Consider the following 17693-nt stretch of genomic DNA (forward strand, 5'->3'; position numbering starts at 1 on the left):
ATAGTAAACAATAAGAAAGGTAAAGCACAATCTGTTTGCTAGTATGAGCCTCAGTCGCTCTGTTTGTCTAAGTGAGGTTCATCTGCCTGTTACTAGGGGATGGCATTTGTGCTGCTCAAGCAAAATGTGTTTTTCAAAGCCAGAGTTCCTCTTACTCATCAGCTGGCCAGTTTGACAAAATCACCCAAGAATAACACTGCACAGGAAAGGCAGGTGCATTTGCAGGAAACCAGGAAGCACTCTGGATTCCTCGAAGACCAAGAGCTTCATAGCTGGTAACTGGCACCAGGATGACAGTTCACCTTCTCTTAAAAAGAAGTCCCTATAGTTAGAATTTTGCTTGACAGCTCTCCTTTGGGTGGTTTCCCCAGCTAAAATTAAGGGGAAATGATATGTTTTGCTTTGACTAGCTCACAGTATATAGCTGAAGAAATCCAGCATTCTAATTCTGGAAGAGTACAACATGGATCTTTTCTCCACATTGTTTAGTCTTTACATAGCTGAGAAGGTTCTTGAATTTTTGAGTTCTTATTGAGCATTGTACCAGTATGGCTTCTCATTAAATGTCTGCTTGCTACTAGGTATATAAGTGAGATGAAATAGATTGTGTTTACCTATTTTAAAGAAGAAAATTGTGTGATTTTTGGACAGGAAGTTGCAGATTGGACAAATACATGATGGGGTTTTAGGTAGTCATTGCAAAAAAGTATTCTTTAAAAAACAAAAGCACTTCCCAGAATGTATTCCTACTCAAAATGTTACTGAAAAATACCTCTTTTAAAGTTAAGTTTACAGTAACCAACTTGCAGACTAAACATAAACATTATAGCCCAGTATAGTAATTGCCTAACAGAACAATTGACCGATGCATAGTTATTACAACCAAAACCGTAGCATTGAATGCTATGCTGCTGCTTCCTTATGAAATAAGGGATTGCAGACTTGCTTGTGAGTTATCTTAAAGGAAGGAATTTAATTATTTTAATTAATTAAAGGAGGGATTTATGTATTCCTTGTTGGCACAGCACTGTTACCTATTGCTGTAGGAAAAGAAGATTAGGATGCAAAATGCAGCAGAAAAGCCAAATATTTGTAGGGGTTTTATGGTAACTGCTAGTTTTGAAGTATTAGGTGTTTCTTGTCCTGAATATCAGTGCAGGTTGCCACTTTACAGTATTAAGTGTTTCTTGACCTGAATATCAGGTCACAGAAACAAGAATTTATTACCTGTTCATAAATTTATTGTGGTTTGGTTGCAGATGTAAAACACCAGCATTTCATGGATTTGAATTTGTTGATCGATTTCTCAAGCTGCAAATTTATTTCCATCAAAAAGGAATGGGAAAGGGAAAGGAAATTATTCTGTGTGCTACTTGAAAGGATTGTTTTCATAGCTTATGGGTTGCTATGTATTGGCAAAAGAAATGCCTGTCTATGCTACAATTATTTTGGAGCCTGTGCCAGGCAAGAATTCTTGTTGTAGTTAATCTTCATGCAAATACTATAGCATGGAATAAAAAAAATGCTGATTTATCCCATCTGTGCTTAAAAGGACTCACTGTTCACTCCACTGTGAACAGTTCTGCATGTTCTTCAGCTTCTATTCAAAAGAGAAGTACTGATGATACTATTGAAAATACTTCATGGATATTTATCCCCTCTTGACTCTAAGCAGTGCAATCTCTCATATAACGCCCATCTTAAATGCAGAAAAGCAGTTGTACTGTGGACTTTTTCAGCTGTTTTACTGAAATGTTTAGCATGTGATAATAGCGGTAGTTCCCAAAATAATATTTTTTCATAGAAACTCAGCTAGGAAATGCTTCCCTGTTTGAAGTTTGATGCTATACAGTGTTTATTTGACTCTGTCACTTAGAATAAGTTTTACTCTGGTTGATTTTCAAGCCTGCTTTTAACAATGTCAATGAAGTACTCCTTCACTTGAAGGTAGGTGACATGTAAGGAGCTAAAGCTTCTGCCTTTCTACTGCTAATGAGCTCCTAAGTTCTGTCATTAGTCTAAAAGCCAACTAATAAGATATGAATTAGAAAATAACTGTAAGAGTGTACAAATACTTGCTTTCCAAAATAGTAATAAAGCCATATTTCAGCACTTAGAAATGCAAGAGTTGTGTCTCTGTTTTTCCCTAAATACATTCCTTGAATGTTTGCTAAGGCTTGGTGTTGAAACTGGCTGCTTTTAGCTGTCTGATCACATAGAAAACTGTCAGCTCCTTTTAAGGGTGAAAAGAATCTACATAATGGACAAATAGATTTATGAGTAGCATAAGGTAATCGCTTTTTGTCCAGTAGAGGTCAGTTTGAAAGTCAAAGCTGTTACACACCTGAAGGTTACTTGGTAGGAGCATCAGAGCATGTAAGCACACTGGCTATATTGGAGCGGACCCATTTTGGTGTGAAAGAGGCAGGGACAAGCTAGATCCTAGTTTTTAGACTGGATTATCCTACTTTAAGTCTTTTTTTGCATGCAGGTCAGCTGCTTCTGCCGGGAAGGATTAATTTGGGGGCTTTTTTTGGTTCAAGTAGGCTTTTGGAATAAGGTTTTCTACTGTTTAGCTACAGTTTTTGAATTATGTAATTAATCAAGTTCCTGCGTGTTTCTGTATTTTATTATGGGAATGAATGCTAGTAGCTGCTAATTATTTAAGATGCCTGTTTGGCAGACTGATAACACTTCCATGATTAGGATTAAAACCCATGGAGACTGACATGCACAGTGAAGTGCTGAAGAGTACAAGTCTAAAACCCTGATTCTAAGGAGGTCAAAATTAAGACATTTATTTAGCTATATGCACAACCTTCAGCACTAACTAGATGACTGGTGACACTGAAACATGTATTTTGTGTCAAGTAGTCAGTTGTCAGCTTCCATATCTTGGTTGTTAAGGGTAAGATTTTGTGCTTAACCAGAGAACTGTCTAGATAGTTTGAAGATTGTAATGACCCCTTTATATTCTCATGCTAACACTAACATTGTTTTAAGATAGGTAGTATGCTTATCAGTTTTCTTGCTAGACAACCATGAAAGTTAGGATACAGTTTTAATTTTTTCTCCAGCAATGGCAAGACCATGTTAACTCAATTCTGTGAATTTTGTAATCACTGTGATTGGGTTGGGTTAGCAAAACTGTTTTCTTAGTGGTTTAGTTCAACCTAATAGAAACAGCCTGTCTAGATGGCACCATTACATGTAGAGAGAAAAAAATCCCATTATTGAGAAGAAAACAAAGCAAAAACCAAAACAACCCAAAATATTTAGGCTGTAAATTATGACAGACTTGCATTACACTGTTGTAGCCAGAAAAAAAAATGTATTGGAGGTGTTTCTTCTTGTCCAGAAAAAAATCAAAAAAAACCCTTACAACTAGAGAGCATACTGCAGTTGAGAAAAAGAGAGGGAACTGTATGGTATTATAGAATCATAGAATAGTTTGGGTTGGAAGGGACCTTAAAGATCATCCAGTTCCAACCCCTGTGGAATGGGCAGGGACCCATCCCACAAGATCAGGCTGCCCAAGGCCTCATTGAACCTGGCCTTGAACACCTCCAGGGATGGGGCATCCACAACATCCCTGGGCAACCTGTTCCAATGCCTCACGAGTCTCATAGTGAAGAAATTCTTGCTTATGTCTAGTCTAAATCTGCCCCTCTCCAGTTTATACCCATTGCCCGTAGTCCTAGCATTATTAACAGAGAAATTTGTAATTGTTCTATTTGTGGATCCAGATATAGTGGAATTAAATTCTCTTCCATGGTCCTATGCTTTTTTTCACTCTTACTTGTGACGGGATCTAGTCCAAGGTTTTAAACCCCTGACAATTAGTTTTAGTTTCTATCAACTGTGCATTTAAGTACTCTGTTAAATGTAGGCCTTACCTTTCATGAGTAAGGGTAGTTATTTAAAGATGGCCTTAACCAGAGTACCTGTAAGAAGTGGTAGACAGGGGTCATGAAGGCAAAGTTGTTTGCAAAAATATGTTTCTGGCATAATGTTAAGACAAAATTTGACAACTGATGTCCAGTTGTTCCCTACTAATTTATGGAACTCCTTTACATACTGATTCCAGAGCATGCTTCAATGGGAGATACCCTGTTCAAACTCCTAAATAATGCACAAGCTTTAGTGAAAGCTAGCTAGAGATTTATACAGAAGTTGATGGTGTTCTTGAAAAACATGTGTGTTTTAAACTTTGGAAAACTGGCTTGCTTTCAAGTTTGGATGTTAGATGTTGTGGTTAATCAGTTGCCTATCTGGTGTTACTATTATTCATCTTGCATGGAGATGTAAGCTGAGATTTTCAAAGAGCTGTTTTCTCAGTGACTTACTTTTCTCTTGTTCCAGAGAGAGACCTTTTTGGAGCAGAACCTTTTGACCCTTTTAGCTGTGGAGCAGGAGATTTCCCTCCAGACATTCAGTCCAAACTAGATGAGATGCAGGTAACTATTGGGTTATCAGATGATCAGTTTTCTGTGGCAGCATGAATGTTCTTGATATACATATCTATGATATTCTAAAAATGTTTTCCAGACTGCACACAAAAATACATAGATAAAAAATCCTAGCTATTTCTGACTATTGTTTTTGTGAGTATATTTCATGTCCTTTGAGTTGGAATTTGCCTGAAAATCCTTACAGTGTTAGCCTCTCTTATTAATACAGAGAACCGCACTGGCTTAGCATTTATCAGCATTGTAATCAAAATGGATACTTTTACTCTTGCCTGGGAAGTGACTGAGCAAGCTAAAAGAGAGCTGAGGCAAAAGTGCTGCAGATGCACTAATGCTGTTACTCTTCAGTTCCATCAGTCACCACCACCCTGCTATGCTCTGATTTTTCCCTCAATGCTTTCCATAGCATTGACATAGGCAAAGTATGTGTTTTGAGGCCATGGCAGTTTTCTGCTGCCTTTAAAAATAGTTGTATTTGACTGGTACTCTGGGACAATTAAACTATTGAAAATTGATTCAAGATTCTGAGCTGATGTGTTTCTATCAGAAAATGTTTGTTGATTCTGAAACACTCAGCAGTATCTGTGCAGTTATTGACTAAATTTTGAAGCAATTCTAGGAGAAAGCCTTCAAGTTTAGACATAAATCACTCTTTTCAGTCAAATTTTCTAAACTGCTGGTTCCTTGCCAGCTTGCTTATCTGTTTTATTTCTAGCAGCCTGCCAGCAAAATGGAAGGCTGAAAATACTGAGAACTTGAGTTTCTAGGATCCTGGCTCCACATCAGAAAGTATTCCCAGGGCTTCCAGCCCTCTTGTATCTTGACAGCACACAAAGTCCAAGAGAGCTAGCTCTCTGGCTTCTTCAGTTACTCTATTGTGCCTGCAGAGCAGAAGAAATGTTTTAAAATGGCTGAAACAAGTTTTAAATACTGTTTTAATTGACTAATTGACCTAAGTAAAATTTTCCAGTTCCCATTCATTGTGAACTTCCATTTTGCATGTCACTTTAGGATGGAGCCATAAGGAAACTTCACTCCCTGTGAAGAATGATATTTAGATTCTTATTCACCTATACTCTGGCCCATATAATTTCAGGTAGCAGGTAAAGAGTGAAATTGGCTTCTTTGCAGCTCTGGTTAAAATGCTTGTGCTTTGTGAATGCTATAATGTTATTACCAAACCCTTTACCACTAAACCCTGAATCTTCTAGCACCTCACATTGATAAATATCAGTTTCCATTATGTATAGCCCAATTTAATTAAAAAATATACCATAGTATCTGTGGATACTAGGGAGAATCTTGTGACTGTAGCTAACTGTTACACACTATGAGTTCTTACTACAGGTACTATTTCAGCAAAATTTTGAAATGTTAGCATATAAGGCTACAAAGGGTTATCAACTCAAAACATCAGTGAATGTAATGAAAAACCCATATTCTTTGTACTGACTTGACCTAAAAAAAGCAGTCAACCAACCAATAACATATCCCTGAAACCTCAGGGCATCACTATGAATGTTGCTTGGGTCAAGTACTTCCCTCATATGTGTACAAATTTTTTTTCCTGACTTATTAATCTGCTTTATAAACTAGTTTCATGATTGGAGTACTAGCATACCAGTGTTAGCATAACCTGACATTCTCACTGAAAATTAAGTTGTGGTGTTTTATGTAGGCACAAAGCTTACTCATTTATAATCAAATTGAGAACAAGTGTAAAGCTGGCAAGGTATGAAATAAAAAATACTCTGACTTTGGCCAAAGCAAAAGCTATATGCAGTTCTTTTAGTAGATGGTTAGTGCAAAATATGGATCAAAAAATGTTTTTCCTAATATCTCTTTTTTCTTCTTGTGCTTTCCTATGTGCTTAGCGTCAGCGATGGTTGGTATATTGTATTTTAATAATGTTATTTAAAGCGTTTACAAGTGAAATGTGCATGTATTCAAGTTTGGTGCTTTTATGCATATTTGTGTGTGTGTATATACATATATATATAAATTTATAATTTTTTTTAAGATTTATGTTTTATATATACAACTCTAAGTCGAGGCCATTCTAGTATTTACAAGTCTACAGTTTTTAAGGTATGGACAGCTGATTTTAGTTTTCTTTAGTCTGTTTTATTAGCTGCTAATACTAAGACTTTGTTATCTTTGCCATTTGTTTTCCATGTTTCTAGTGAAATCTCTAGTTTTCATCATCAGATTATTGTTAGTGAAATGGTTTAAGCGAAACCTCTGATATGTAAATTCTTGTGTTTACACAATCAAATTTATGGCTGCATTTTTAATTGGAAATAAGTTAAAACCTTGCAATGAGCAAAAGATATCTATAGGAGAAGTCGAAAGTTGTTAGATACAAAGCTTATAAGACTGAAAGTGAAGTGAGCCTACAAAAGGTATAACCACAGAACATGTAATGTGCTCTGGGAAATCTAACATTGAGAAACAAGAAAGAAAATTGTAGGCTTCTTTCCTTTTCTGGACTACAAAGTGAAGGGTTATGTTATCTTCACATTATAATAGTACAGTAAGTAAGTACTGCATTAATTATACAAAGGTAAGTAAACAAAAACCCGTCTAACAGTGCACAATATAAACTTCGTTTGAGAGGGTATTAAATGCAGTTTATCCTATGCTCTGAGTGGCAATCAAGCTGCCTCAGCACCAGACAGTGACAGCCTGGTTGGAGCAGCTCAGTCCAGACTCTTATCCTGTTTCCTGTGTTGGATGCCTTAATGCTCTAGTCTGCAGAAAAGCTGTCTCAGTGTAGACATGCATTGGAAGGAAGAAAAGGACAGCACAGTGGAGGAGGCATTCGAGAATGAACTTTTTAGTGGGTGCTCTTCTTTGTCATCTGATATTCTAAACGTAATGAGATCTAATAAAGGTCCAGGGGAATTTTAAACTTTAGTGATGATCCATATTTCACACTTCAGCTCTTTCTATTACATTTCTCAGTCCAATCTCTGCTGATCTTCTTGGAAAGCTCAAAACTCAAGCATGTGCTGAGATGTGACTTTTACAGCTCTGGCCTCCCTCTGATGACTCTCCAACCTCCTGCGTCCCCCCACCCTTTTGCTGAAACACATTTTCATCCTCCCTATTTTGACTGTATTAAGGCATTAATAAATAGAATCTATTTTCCCAGAAATCTTGCAGTGAGGGGAAGTTTCCTTGAATTGTGAATCATACTAGGAACAGCTGCTATAATTTATTAAAATCTCAAGGTAGTTAACATCATAAAGCTTCCAGGAGCTGCAAGCCTTTCTCCATACATGGCCTGAAGTTGTCAGTAGGCTTGACATCTTTCCATCTGAAATAAGTTGTGCCCAGCCCTCTAAATTATCTTCTTGGAGACAGGTGAATTTATCATTGGTTAATTGAGTTTATGCTGGCTTAAGCACATTGAGTGAAGTCACCCCAGAGCTATAAGGTTTACTTTGACAGATTTATCTTCTGATAAAATGGAAGTTCTTTGCCTGTTACTGTTTGGTGTTTTTAACAGGAATAGCTCATGGTTTATTATCATAGATACAATAAAAGCAGGAGTTCTGGAGGTTTTTGTTTTCAGGATACTTTTTTCTAGTGAATCATAGAATGTCCTGAGTTAGAAAGGACCCACAAGGAACAACCAGTCCAAGTTCTGTCCCTGCATAGGACAATTACAATGTTCACACTCAGTATATGAGGGCATTGGCTAAATGCTTCTTGAATATTGGCATGATTGGCACCCTGACTACTTCCTTGGGGAGCCTGTTCAAGTGCTCCACCTCCCTCTGGGTGAAGTACCTTTTCCTAATATGCAACATACACCGCACCTGGCATATTTTCCTGACACTCCATCATGTCCTATCACTGATTGCCAGAGAGAGGAGATCAGTGCCTGGTCCTCCTCCTTTCCTAGTGAGGAAACAGTAAACTGCTATGAGGTCCCCCCTCAGACTCCTCTTCGTGAGGCTGAACAGACCAAGTGACTTTAGTTGCTTCTCATACAGCTTCTGCTCTAAACCCTTCACCAGCTTTGTGGATCTCCCCTGGACACTCTCCAGTAGCTGGATATTGTTATTATACTGTGGTGCCCAAAACTGCACACAGTACTCAAGATGGGGCTGCACTAGTGCGGTGAAGAGCTGAACAGTCACCTCCCTCAACTGGCTAGCAATGCCATGCTTGATGCACCCCAGGACACATTTGTTGCCTCTTTCTTTAAGAGACCAATCATATATGTTAGTATAATACTCTTACTTTCCTCGGTAGCTTAGGTGTTCAATCCTTGAGTTAAATCACCTTGGAAGTAAGAAAGTTACTTGACACAGTAATCCTGGGGATATGAAAAAGAAATGAGGTCCAAACTGCACACTTTATATCCCTTCCTGTTCCCACTCTTGTCCAGTATCAGAGGTTGGCCTTTTTCTACATTCCCTGAAAAGCACCAGATTTGACAGATTTTCTAACCAAATGAGGAGTTATTATTTCCTGAACCTTTAAAGTACAGGAAGCCATAACACACATGTTTTTGAATGAACAGGCTGTGTGTTATGCTAAGAACCCATGTTATTAGAAGCTGAACCATCTGAATTTCACAAGGCAAAGTACTTTAAGCGCTGTATAATGTATATTTTATTTATGGAGTATGTAATGTGTGCCAAGTGTTCACTACATATATGTCATTTAAAAAAAAATATTCTGCCTTCACAATAATCGAGTTTATTAAAAAAAAGATAAAAACAAATAATAATTTATAATCAGCACAGTCATTCCAACTGACATCATTGTTATTGCAGCTGCGAATCCTGGATTTTGGAATGGGGACTTGAGAGTAGGCATATCACAGAATCACTAGGTTGGACAAGACCCAACCATTCCTGCCGGTCATTAAACCATGCCCCTAAGCACCTCAACCACCTGTCTTTTAAACACCTCCAGGGAAGGTGACTCAACCACCTCCCTGAGCAGCCTGTTCCAGTGCCCAATGACCCTTTCTGTGAAAAATGTTTTCCTGATGTCCAGCCTGAACGTCCCCTGGTGGAGCTTGAGGCCATTCCCCCTTGTCCTGTCCCCTGTCACATGGAAGAAGAGGTCAGCACCCTCCTCTCTACAACGTCCTTTCAGGTAGTTGTAGAGAGCAATAAGGTCTCCCCTCAGCCTCCTCCTCTCCAGGCTAAACAACCCCAGCTCTCTCAGCCGCTCCTCAAAAGACTTGTTCTCGAGCCCCTTCACCAGCTTTGTCACACTTCTCTGGACTTGCTCCAGAGCCTCAACATCCTTCTTGTGGTGAGGGGCCCAGAACTGAACACAGGATTCGAGGAGCGGTCTCACCAGTGCTGAATACAGAGGGAGAATAACCTCCCTGGACCTGCTGGTCACAATGTTTCTGATACAAGCCAAGATGCCATTAGACTTCTTGGCCACCTGGGCACACTGCTGGCTCATGTTCAGTCGACTGTCAACCAACACCCCCAGGTCCTTCTTCTCCAGGCAGCTTTCTAGACAGATTTCTCCTAGTCTGTAGCTGCACAGGGTTGTTGTGCCCCAAGTGCAGGACCCGGCATTTGGTATTGTTGAACCTCGTGCCATTGGTCTCAGCCCAGCGGTCCAGCCTGTTCAGATCCCTTTGCAGAGCCTCCCTACCCTCCAACAGATCCACACTTCCACCCACCTTAGTATCATCCCCAAACTTGCTAAGGGTGCACTTAATGCCTTCATCCAGGTCATTGATAAAGACATTGAACAGGGCTGGACCCAGCACCGAGCCTTGGGGAACACCACTTGTAACTGGCCGCCAGCTGGTTTTAACGTCATTTAGCAACCACTCTCTGGGCCCGGCCATCCAACCAGTTTTCCACCCAGGAGAGTGTGTGCCTGTCCAGTCCAGAGACTGACAGTTTCCTAAGCAGAATGCTAGGAGAAACTATCTTGAAGGCTTTACTGAAGTCCAAGAAGACTACATTTACAACCCTTCCCTCATTCAGTAGGCGGGTCACTTTGTCATAGAAGGCGATCAGGTTGGCAAGACCTGCCTTTCATGAACCTGTGTTGACTGTGCCTGATCACCCGGTTCTCTTCCATGTGTGTCACGATAGCACTCAAGATTCCCTTCCCTTAGCAAGTTTGCCCCTTAGCAAGTTTGCGGACGACACTAAGCTGGGTGGGAGTGTCGATCTGCTGGAGGGTAGGGAGGCTCTGCAAAGGGATCTGAACAGGCTGGACCGCTGGGCAGAGTCCAATGGCATGAGGTTTAACAAGGCCAAATGCCGGGTCCTGCACTTGGGGCACAACAACCCTATGCAGTGCTACAGACTAGGAGAAGTCTGTCTAGAAAGCTGCCTGGAGGAGAGGGACCTGGGGGTGTTGGTTGACAACCGACTGAATATGAGCCAGCAGTGTGCCCAGGTGGCCAAGAAGGCCAATGGCATCTTGGCTTGTATCAGAAACGGCGTGACCAGCAGGTCCAGGGAGGTTATCCTCCCTCTGTACTCGGCAGTGGTGAGACCGCTCCTCGAATCCTGTGTTCAGTTCTGGGCCCCTCACCACAAGAATGATGTTGAGGCTCTGGAACGAGTCCAGAGAAGAGCAACAAAGCTGGTGACGGGGCTGGAGAACAGGCCTTATGAGGAGCGGCTGAGAGAGCTGGGGTTGTTTAGCCTGGAGAAGAGGAGGCTGAGGGGTGACCTCATTGCTCTCTACAACTACCTGAAAGGAGGTTGTAGAGAGGAGGGTGCTGGCCTCTTCTCCCAAGTGACAGGGGACAGGACAAGAGGGAATGGCCTCAAGCTCCGCCAGGGGAGGTTTAGGCTAGACGTTAGGAAAAAATTCTTTACAGAAAGGGTCATTGGTCACTGGCACAGGCTGCCCAGGGAGGTGGTTGATTCACCTTCCCTGGAGGTGTTTAAGGCACGGGTGGACGAGGTGCTGAGGGATATGGTTTAGTGTTTGATGGGAACGGTTGGACTCGATGATCCGTTAGGTCTCTTCCAACCTGGTTATTCTGTGATTCTGTGATTCTGTGAAGATCACCTGTTCCATGACTTTCCCCAGCACTGAGGTCAGACTGACAGGCCTGTAGTTCTCTGGATCCTCCTTGCGACCCTTCTTGTAAATGGGCACTACATCAGCCGTCTGGGCTGTCGAGTGGGACTTCCCCAGTCAGCCAGGACTGTTGGAAGATGATGGAAAGGGGTTTGGCAAGCACATCTGCCAGCTCCTTCAATACACTTGGGTGGATTCCATGTGGCCCCATAGACCTGTGGGTATCTAGCTGGGCAAGCAAGTCTTTAACCGCCTCCTCTTGGATCATGGGAGCCTCATTCTGCTCCTCTAACTCCTGTGTGTGTACACAGGGGGAACAACTTTCCTTACTGTTAAAGACTGAGGCAAAGAAGGCATTAAGTACCTCAGCCTTGTCCCGTCTCCTGTCACAGTTGTTCCTTCTGCATTCAATAAGGACTGAATATTCTCCCTACTTTTTGTTATCTTTTTTTTTTATTTTCTTTCACAGGCTTGGCCAATCTGATTTCTAGTTAGGCCTTAGCCCTCCTGATTTTTTCTCTGCACGATCTCACTTCCTCCACCCAAGAAACCTGTCCCTTCTTCCAAAGCTCATAGACATTCCTCTTCTTTTTGATGTCTCTCAGGATCTCCCTATTCAACCAAGTTGGTCTTTTTCCCCTGCCGGCTCCCTTTCTGGAATATGAGGATGGCTTTCTCCAGACCTGCTAAGATTTCCTTTTTGAGGAGCGCCCAGCCCTCGTGGTCTCCCTTGCCCTTAAGGACTGTCTCCCATGGGACTTCACCAACCCGCCTTCTGAACAGTCCAGAGTCTGCCCTCTGGAAGTTTAAGGTGACTGTTCTGCTAATGACCCTCTTCACCTCACCTATCATCTCATGATCACTTTGTCCCAGGCGTCCATCCCCCACAAGGCCTTCTCTGTTGACAAACAGCAGGTCCAGGAGGGCTCCCTCCCTTGTTGGTTCACTCACCAGTTACGTGAGGATTTTGTCTTCCATGCACTCCAGGAACCTCCTGGACTGCTTCCTTTCTGCTGTATTATACTTGCAGGAGATATCCAGAAGATTGAAGTCTCCCATGAGGTAAAGAAGTAGTGATATTGAGACTAATCCCAGTGGTTTATAGAAGAGCTCATCAGCTGCTTCTTCTTGGCTGGGTGGTCTATAACAGACTCCCATCCCAATACAGACTCCCGTACATATGCTGTATGATGGATACTATAATAATCATACAGGAGCTTTAAGTAGGAGCCATAAGATTTCAAAGAGAAATACAGTTGAGCTGTATATATAAACTGTATTTCTAAAAGCATACACAAACGTCAGTGTTCTGCGTTGCTGTGACAACTATGCCATAGAATACTTATTCTGATATTTATATTAATGACAGTTCAACTGTGTCTGGACATAAAAGAGGATATTTTCTTAAAACATTGTTTTCCCACAGCTTGCTTGACTACTGCCGACTGGAATTTTTTAAAAACATGTTGTATATTTGACAAAGTACAATTTTGGAGGTTGAAAAAATTATTTAAGAATTTGGAGATATTTTGCAAAATTTGAGGAATTAGGTATGGAGATGGCTATGGGCGATCGGAAGTCCATGTGTTGCAGAACTTTGGAAATTTGACTGCAATTACTTTGCTGGACAAGGATGTTCTGTTTTTTTAATCTTTTCAGGTGTTGCATTTAATGTAATGGGAATATTGGTTGAGACAATGCAGATTTATTTGATCTGTACTCCTATGTACTTCTTGTCTTCCACTTAAATATTCGTGAAATCAAAATCTGGATTTTATGTTCTTTTAAAATCTGAAAAATGCCCAGATGGCTGTCTGTCTAGATTGCCTTGATGTCCTCTCTGTGTTGTTAGCCTGTTTTGACCTTGTGATTGGCTAGGAAGTCTGAGTTTACTAGTAACTGCAGTATCTGACCCTTGATGTTAGTGAAGTTTGTGTGATTTCACAAGTGAGCATTTACATGTTATATTACTGGTGCACAGCTAAGTGCATATTCCATTTTTAAGTATGCCCATTCTATATTTAAGTATGTTTAAATTAACACTACAATTCCTGGCACTCTGAAAGTAGATTTTACTCCCTTTTTAATTCTGTCTGAAATAGAAGCTGGGTTCTCAAGTGTGTCACTGGTAACAGCTCCTGGCAACCACATCACTTATTTTCTTTTTGAACAGACAGTAGTTCATTATGGTAATAAAGTTAAAAGACTTATAATAATTATGAATCACACAGTGTAGAAATCTCTTAATGGGTTATCATTGATCACTTTGCAAATGTGTGAAAATATTATTGTTTTAAATGCAAAATATCACTGTATAAAAAAGGAGGAGCAATAAATGTGGGGGGAAGTGGTCTGGAGTGAAGCTTTGGAAGGAAATTTGGAGACCACTGTTCTTCAAGAAATAGTAATAGTTCCAAGTAAAGCCATAGTAAACAGAAGCTAAGTAATAAGTGACAAAATACTAGTTTGTAAAATGATAATTTAAAACCCACATGTGATCAACATAAGAGCAGTGATGTGTGCACTTCTAAAGTGTGTAAGCTGATTTGCTTTTAGCTAGCCAGAAAAAGGGCATTGGAAGTGTAGCTACATAAGACACCAAACAGTGTATGAATGTATAGAAGAATGGTGCAGAATATGAATGGGCTTTCCAGATTGCTAAGCGTAAAGCTGGTTCATTGTTAAACCAGTTGCTGTAGTTGTTCTACTATTACAGCTGTATCCAGCATCCTCAAGTTGAAGCACTAACTAGCCCTTTTACCAACTCAAAACGGGAAGCAGTCTTTAAGTACTTTAAAAGATCAGCATTTCAGAGACACTCTAAGTGAGGGGCTTGCAAGTCAACAGGCTAGACTCTAGACTCTGTTTTTAAAATTGTGTTTGACTAGGAACTTAAGATACTGTTTGCTTGAAATCTTTTGCACTGAATATTCTTCCTGTTGGCCCTTTGAAAAATACAGAGATGGGAAAAAAAGTGAAGTCCAATACACCAATGAGCTTTGGCAGCACTATGTCACCCAGGTAGGGCGAACTGGGTAGCACAGTTGGAGGTTTACACCTCAGTACTGCTATTGGCTCGTCATCTCATAGTATGGATCTGCCTTTAGGAAAATTGAAATTTTACTTGGAAAATCTCAGATCGTTTAGTAACTGTTGCCAGGAAGCCTATTCTGTTTCTCAGTATTACTCTTCTGGTGGCAGTAGCTGATGGGATTTTTAAATATTGATACACTTCTAAAATTCCAGCCTGTGGTTTCAATTTGTTTGAAATTAAGCTGGTTTGACTTGGGATTTATCTTTTAAAACCAAAAGGTATGCTCTTGAGATACTGCTGTACAAATGAGGAAAGGTTTCAGTTTATGCCTAATCCCAGTACAGATTGCTTTGCAGAAAGATTTATTTCATTAACAAGAAATTTGCTTCGTGAAAGCATGTATTATTGATTACATAGCAGACAATCAGCATCTCCAAGTGAACTGTACGTATGCAACACAGAACTGAACACGGTGACAGTGGTCACTGGAGTTGTTCTTGTGGCATTTGTGTTCAGAGCCCTGGTTTCCAATTGCTTACAGTACTTTTACCTCACTGCAATTTTCTTGACTCTGAGGTGACTTTTCTCTTGGAGGTCAAGCCACAATTATTCAACTTCTTTTAAAGCAAAAAGAGGAATAAAACAACAGCATTTTCCCTGTATTAAAAGAGCTGCAGTTATTTTAAAACTTGTGCAAGCTAATTACCCTTTTAAAAAATAGGCAAGGGTACTCATTGAAGGAATTTCTTTTCAGCAGAAGGAGTGGTAGCATCTAACTTATAACCATTTTTGTGTTTCTACTAGTCAAAGTAATGTGAATCAAAAAAGGAATTTTGGTCTGAACTTTTTAACAATTTCTTCGGACTTTCTGAAGACCATTGTATTTTATTTCACTGAGTTACGTGCCTTTGAAATGCCATTTGTTTATTTGCAATAGAGCAGGTATGATTTTATTTGCCTTTTTAGTGAAGCTCAAGTGATAGTAGACTTTGAAGTATAAACTTGTCAATTTAACTGCATGGGGAACAATTAGGAACAAATGTCTGAGGTATGGTTGAGGTACTATACTTTTTGTTGGACTACTTCTGAAGTAAGGGATTAGTGAATGTAGGAGACAGCTGGCATTAGTAACAATGTCAGTGACTTATCTGAACCTTTAAAGTGTAAATATAATAAATTCTTCCCTCACATAGCCCTAATCTTTCCTGCGTATAAGTCATGTTGATTTTTACTCGGGAACAACATGGAGCAAATTAAGCTTACTTGTTTTTCTATCAACTTGCATATATTCAATATTTTAATTTTTAATATTTTCTTCATACCTACATGCTGTATTTTGTGATGTGAGGTGTATTTTATAAGTTAACCCATAAGACATATTAAAAATTGGCTGATCAAATAATGTAAACATTTGTGAATTCACTCTGAATTATCCTTATTGTTTATATGGCTGAAGATAGGCTCAACTTTAGATGTTTTTAGAAACAGAGCTTAATCCTCTAGAAATCACTTGTTTTTATTAACTATGTCTTGTTTTGTTGCAGGAGGGGTTCAAAATGGGATTAACTCTTGAAGGCACAGTATTTTGTCTTGATCCGCTAGACAGCAGGTGCTGATGCCAAGACGTTAAATGTGAAATTCCTTCTCAGTGGGTTTTTTAATTCTGAACATGTATTCACAAATATTATCCATGTGCCAAAAATTGCTTTTTTCATCATGTAAATTCTTTTAAGATTTACTTCTGTAAAAATCCTACTTAATTCCAGTCTTTCTCTGTACAAATGTAAAAAGTTGTTATTGAAATATTAATTGAATTACACGTTTGTATTTCTTTCTCTCATGTTTTGACCCAAGTTTACTGAGCTTTATGACTGTCAGTCAGGAGAAGTTATTCAGAAAGCTCACACGTACCTCCCTCTGTTTGCAAGACTTGGCAGAATTTTGAAATTATGTTTTTAAGCCATTATTTAATATTTATGAAGTAAAGTGATTAATATCCGCTAAAAAAAGTTGAAATGCAGTGAAAAGGCAGAAAATATTAACCATTAATATATGCTTAGCAAGTAAATCTTCATACTGTATAATTGATTTCCATTACTGTGTATGGGTACTATTGCTGTATATATGTTATTAGTTTATGAAATCCAGAAGATTTTTAGGTACTTAATTCTTGTTTTAGAAACTAACATATTGTTAGTATGCTTATTACTGTTAATGAACACAGGAAAACTGCTAAATTGCAGAATGGATAAATTAACTGCCCTTTGCTTTGATATTTTATAGCTGAATTGTAAAGTATGTAATTTGGAATTCATTACATGACAGCCATAACTTAAAAGGATGATTATGGTCTTAGTGTTTACTTAAGAATTTACATTATTTTGTGTGTAAGCAGGCACTCCATTTACTGACCTCAGTTCTATACGTTACTTCCAACACCCAAGTATTTACAGTGAGGCTCCGAGTATTTTTTTCACTGTATGCTTTAATGTTATATGTCTTACGATAATTTTAAGCTTGCTAGAAGAATTCAATGTGAGTTGTTAAGTCCTTGATACTCACTGGTACATTACACAAATAACTGCACACCAAAATTTTCAGCTGCTAGTGAGTTGAACACTGCCTTATCTATGCATAATATTCATTAATCTTTATCGTAAGCAATAAAATACCACCTTAAACTTATTTCAGATAATTATTATCATTAGTGTTTTGTTGCCCAAACTCCACATAAGTTGAAAAACTTTTAAAACTGTGACATTTTCCCCTCAAAACCTACAGATAAAAAAAAAAAAACAACAAAATTTCAATTTTTTTTAAATGTATTTTCTTTCCTTTTTCATGAGAGCTTCTTTGTGATACATATGGTTTTGTCCTTAACAGTTATAGTTGACATGAAAAATGCATTTTTAAAATTCATCATCACATGTATATCTTTATGCCTTGTTCACTTCAGCTATGCATTTGTAGTCTACTGAAATGTACGGGATTATTCCTGTGCCAAGTTTAAAATATGCTCAAGTACTTCGCTGAATGGGAGCCTTAATGTTCTACATTGCATTAGTCTTCCTCTGTCTCTTATTCGGTGTTCAACATTCATATAGAGTATCATATATAAATATATACATATTAAAATATATATAATTACTAACAAA

General features: G+C 39.1%; 1 protein-coding gene across 2 annotated transcripts in view; it reads left to right on the forward strand.

Moving 5' to 3' along the window:
- Nucleotides 1-17223, forward strand: part of GULP1 (GULP PTB domain containing engulfment adaptor 1) — an 88028-nt gene extending 70805 nt beyond the window's left edge. For both annotated transcript variants that reach the window (XM_069860768.1, XM_069860769.1), the window contains 2 exons: nucleotides 4363-4457; nucleotides 16083-17223. In XM_069860768.1, coding sequence (XP_069716869.1) covers nucleotides 4363-4457; nucleotides 16083-16154 — 167 coding nt within the window. In that variant the 3' untranslated portion in view covers nucleotides 16155-17223. The remainder of the gene's footprint in view (nucleotides 1-4362; nucleotides 4458-16082) is intronic.
- The last annotated feature ends 470 nt before the right edge of the window (nucleotides 17224-17693 follow it).

The sequence above is a fragment of the Phaenicophaeus curvirostris genome, chromosome 7 (genome assembly GCF_032191515.1).
Source record: "Phaenicophaeus curvirostris isolate KB17595 chromosome 7, BPBGC_Pcur_1.0, whole genome shotgun sequence".
NCBI classification, from domain to species: domain Eukaryota; kingdom Metazoa; phylum Chordata; class Aves; order Cuculiformes; family Cuculidae; genus Phaenicophaeus; species Phaenicophaeus curvirostris.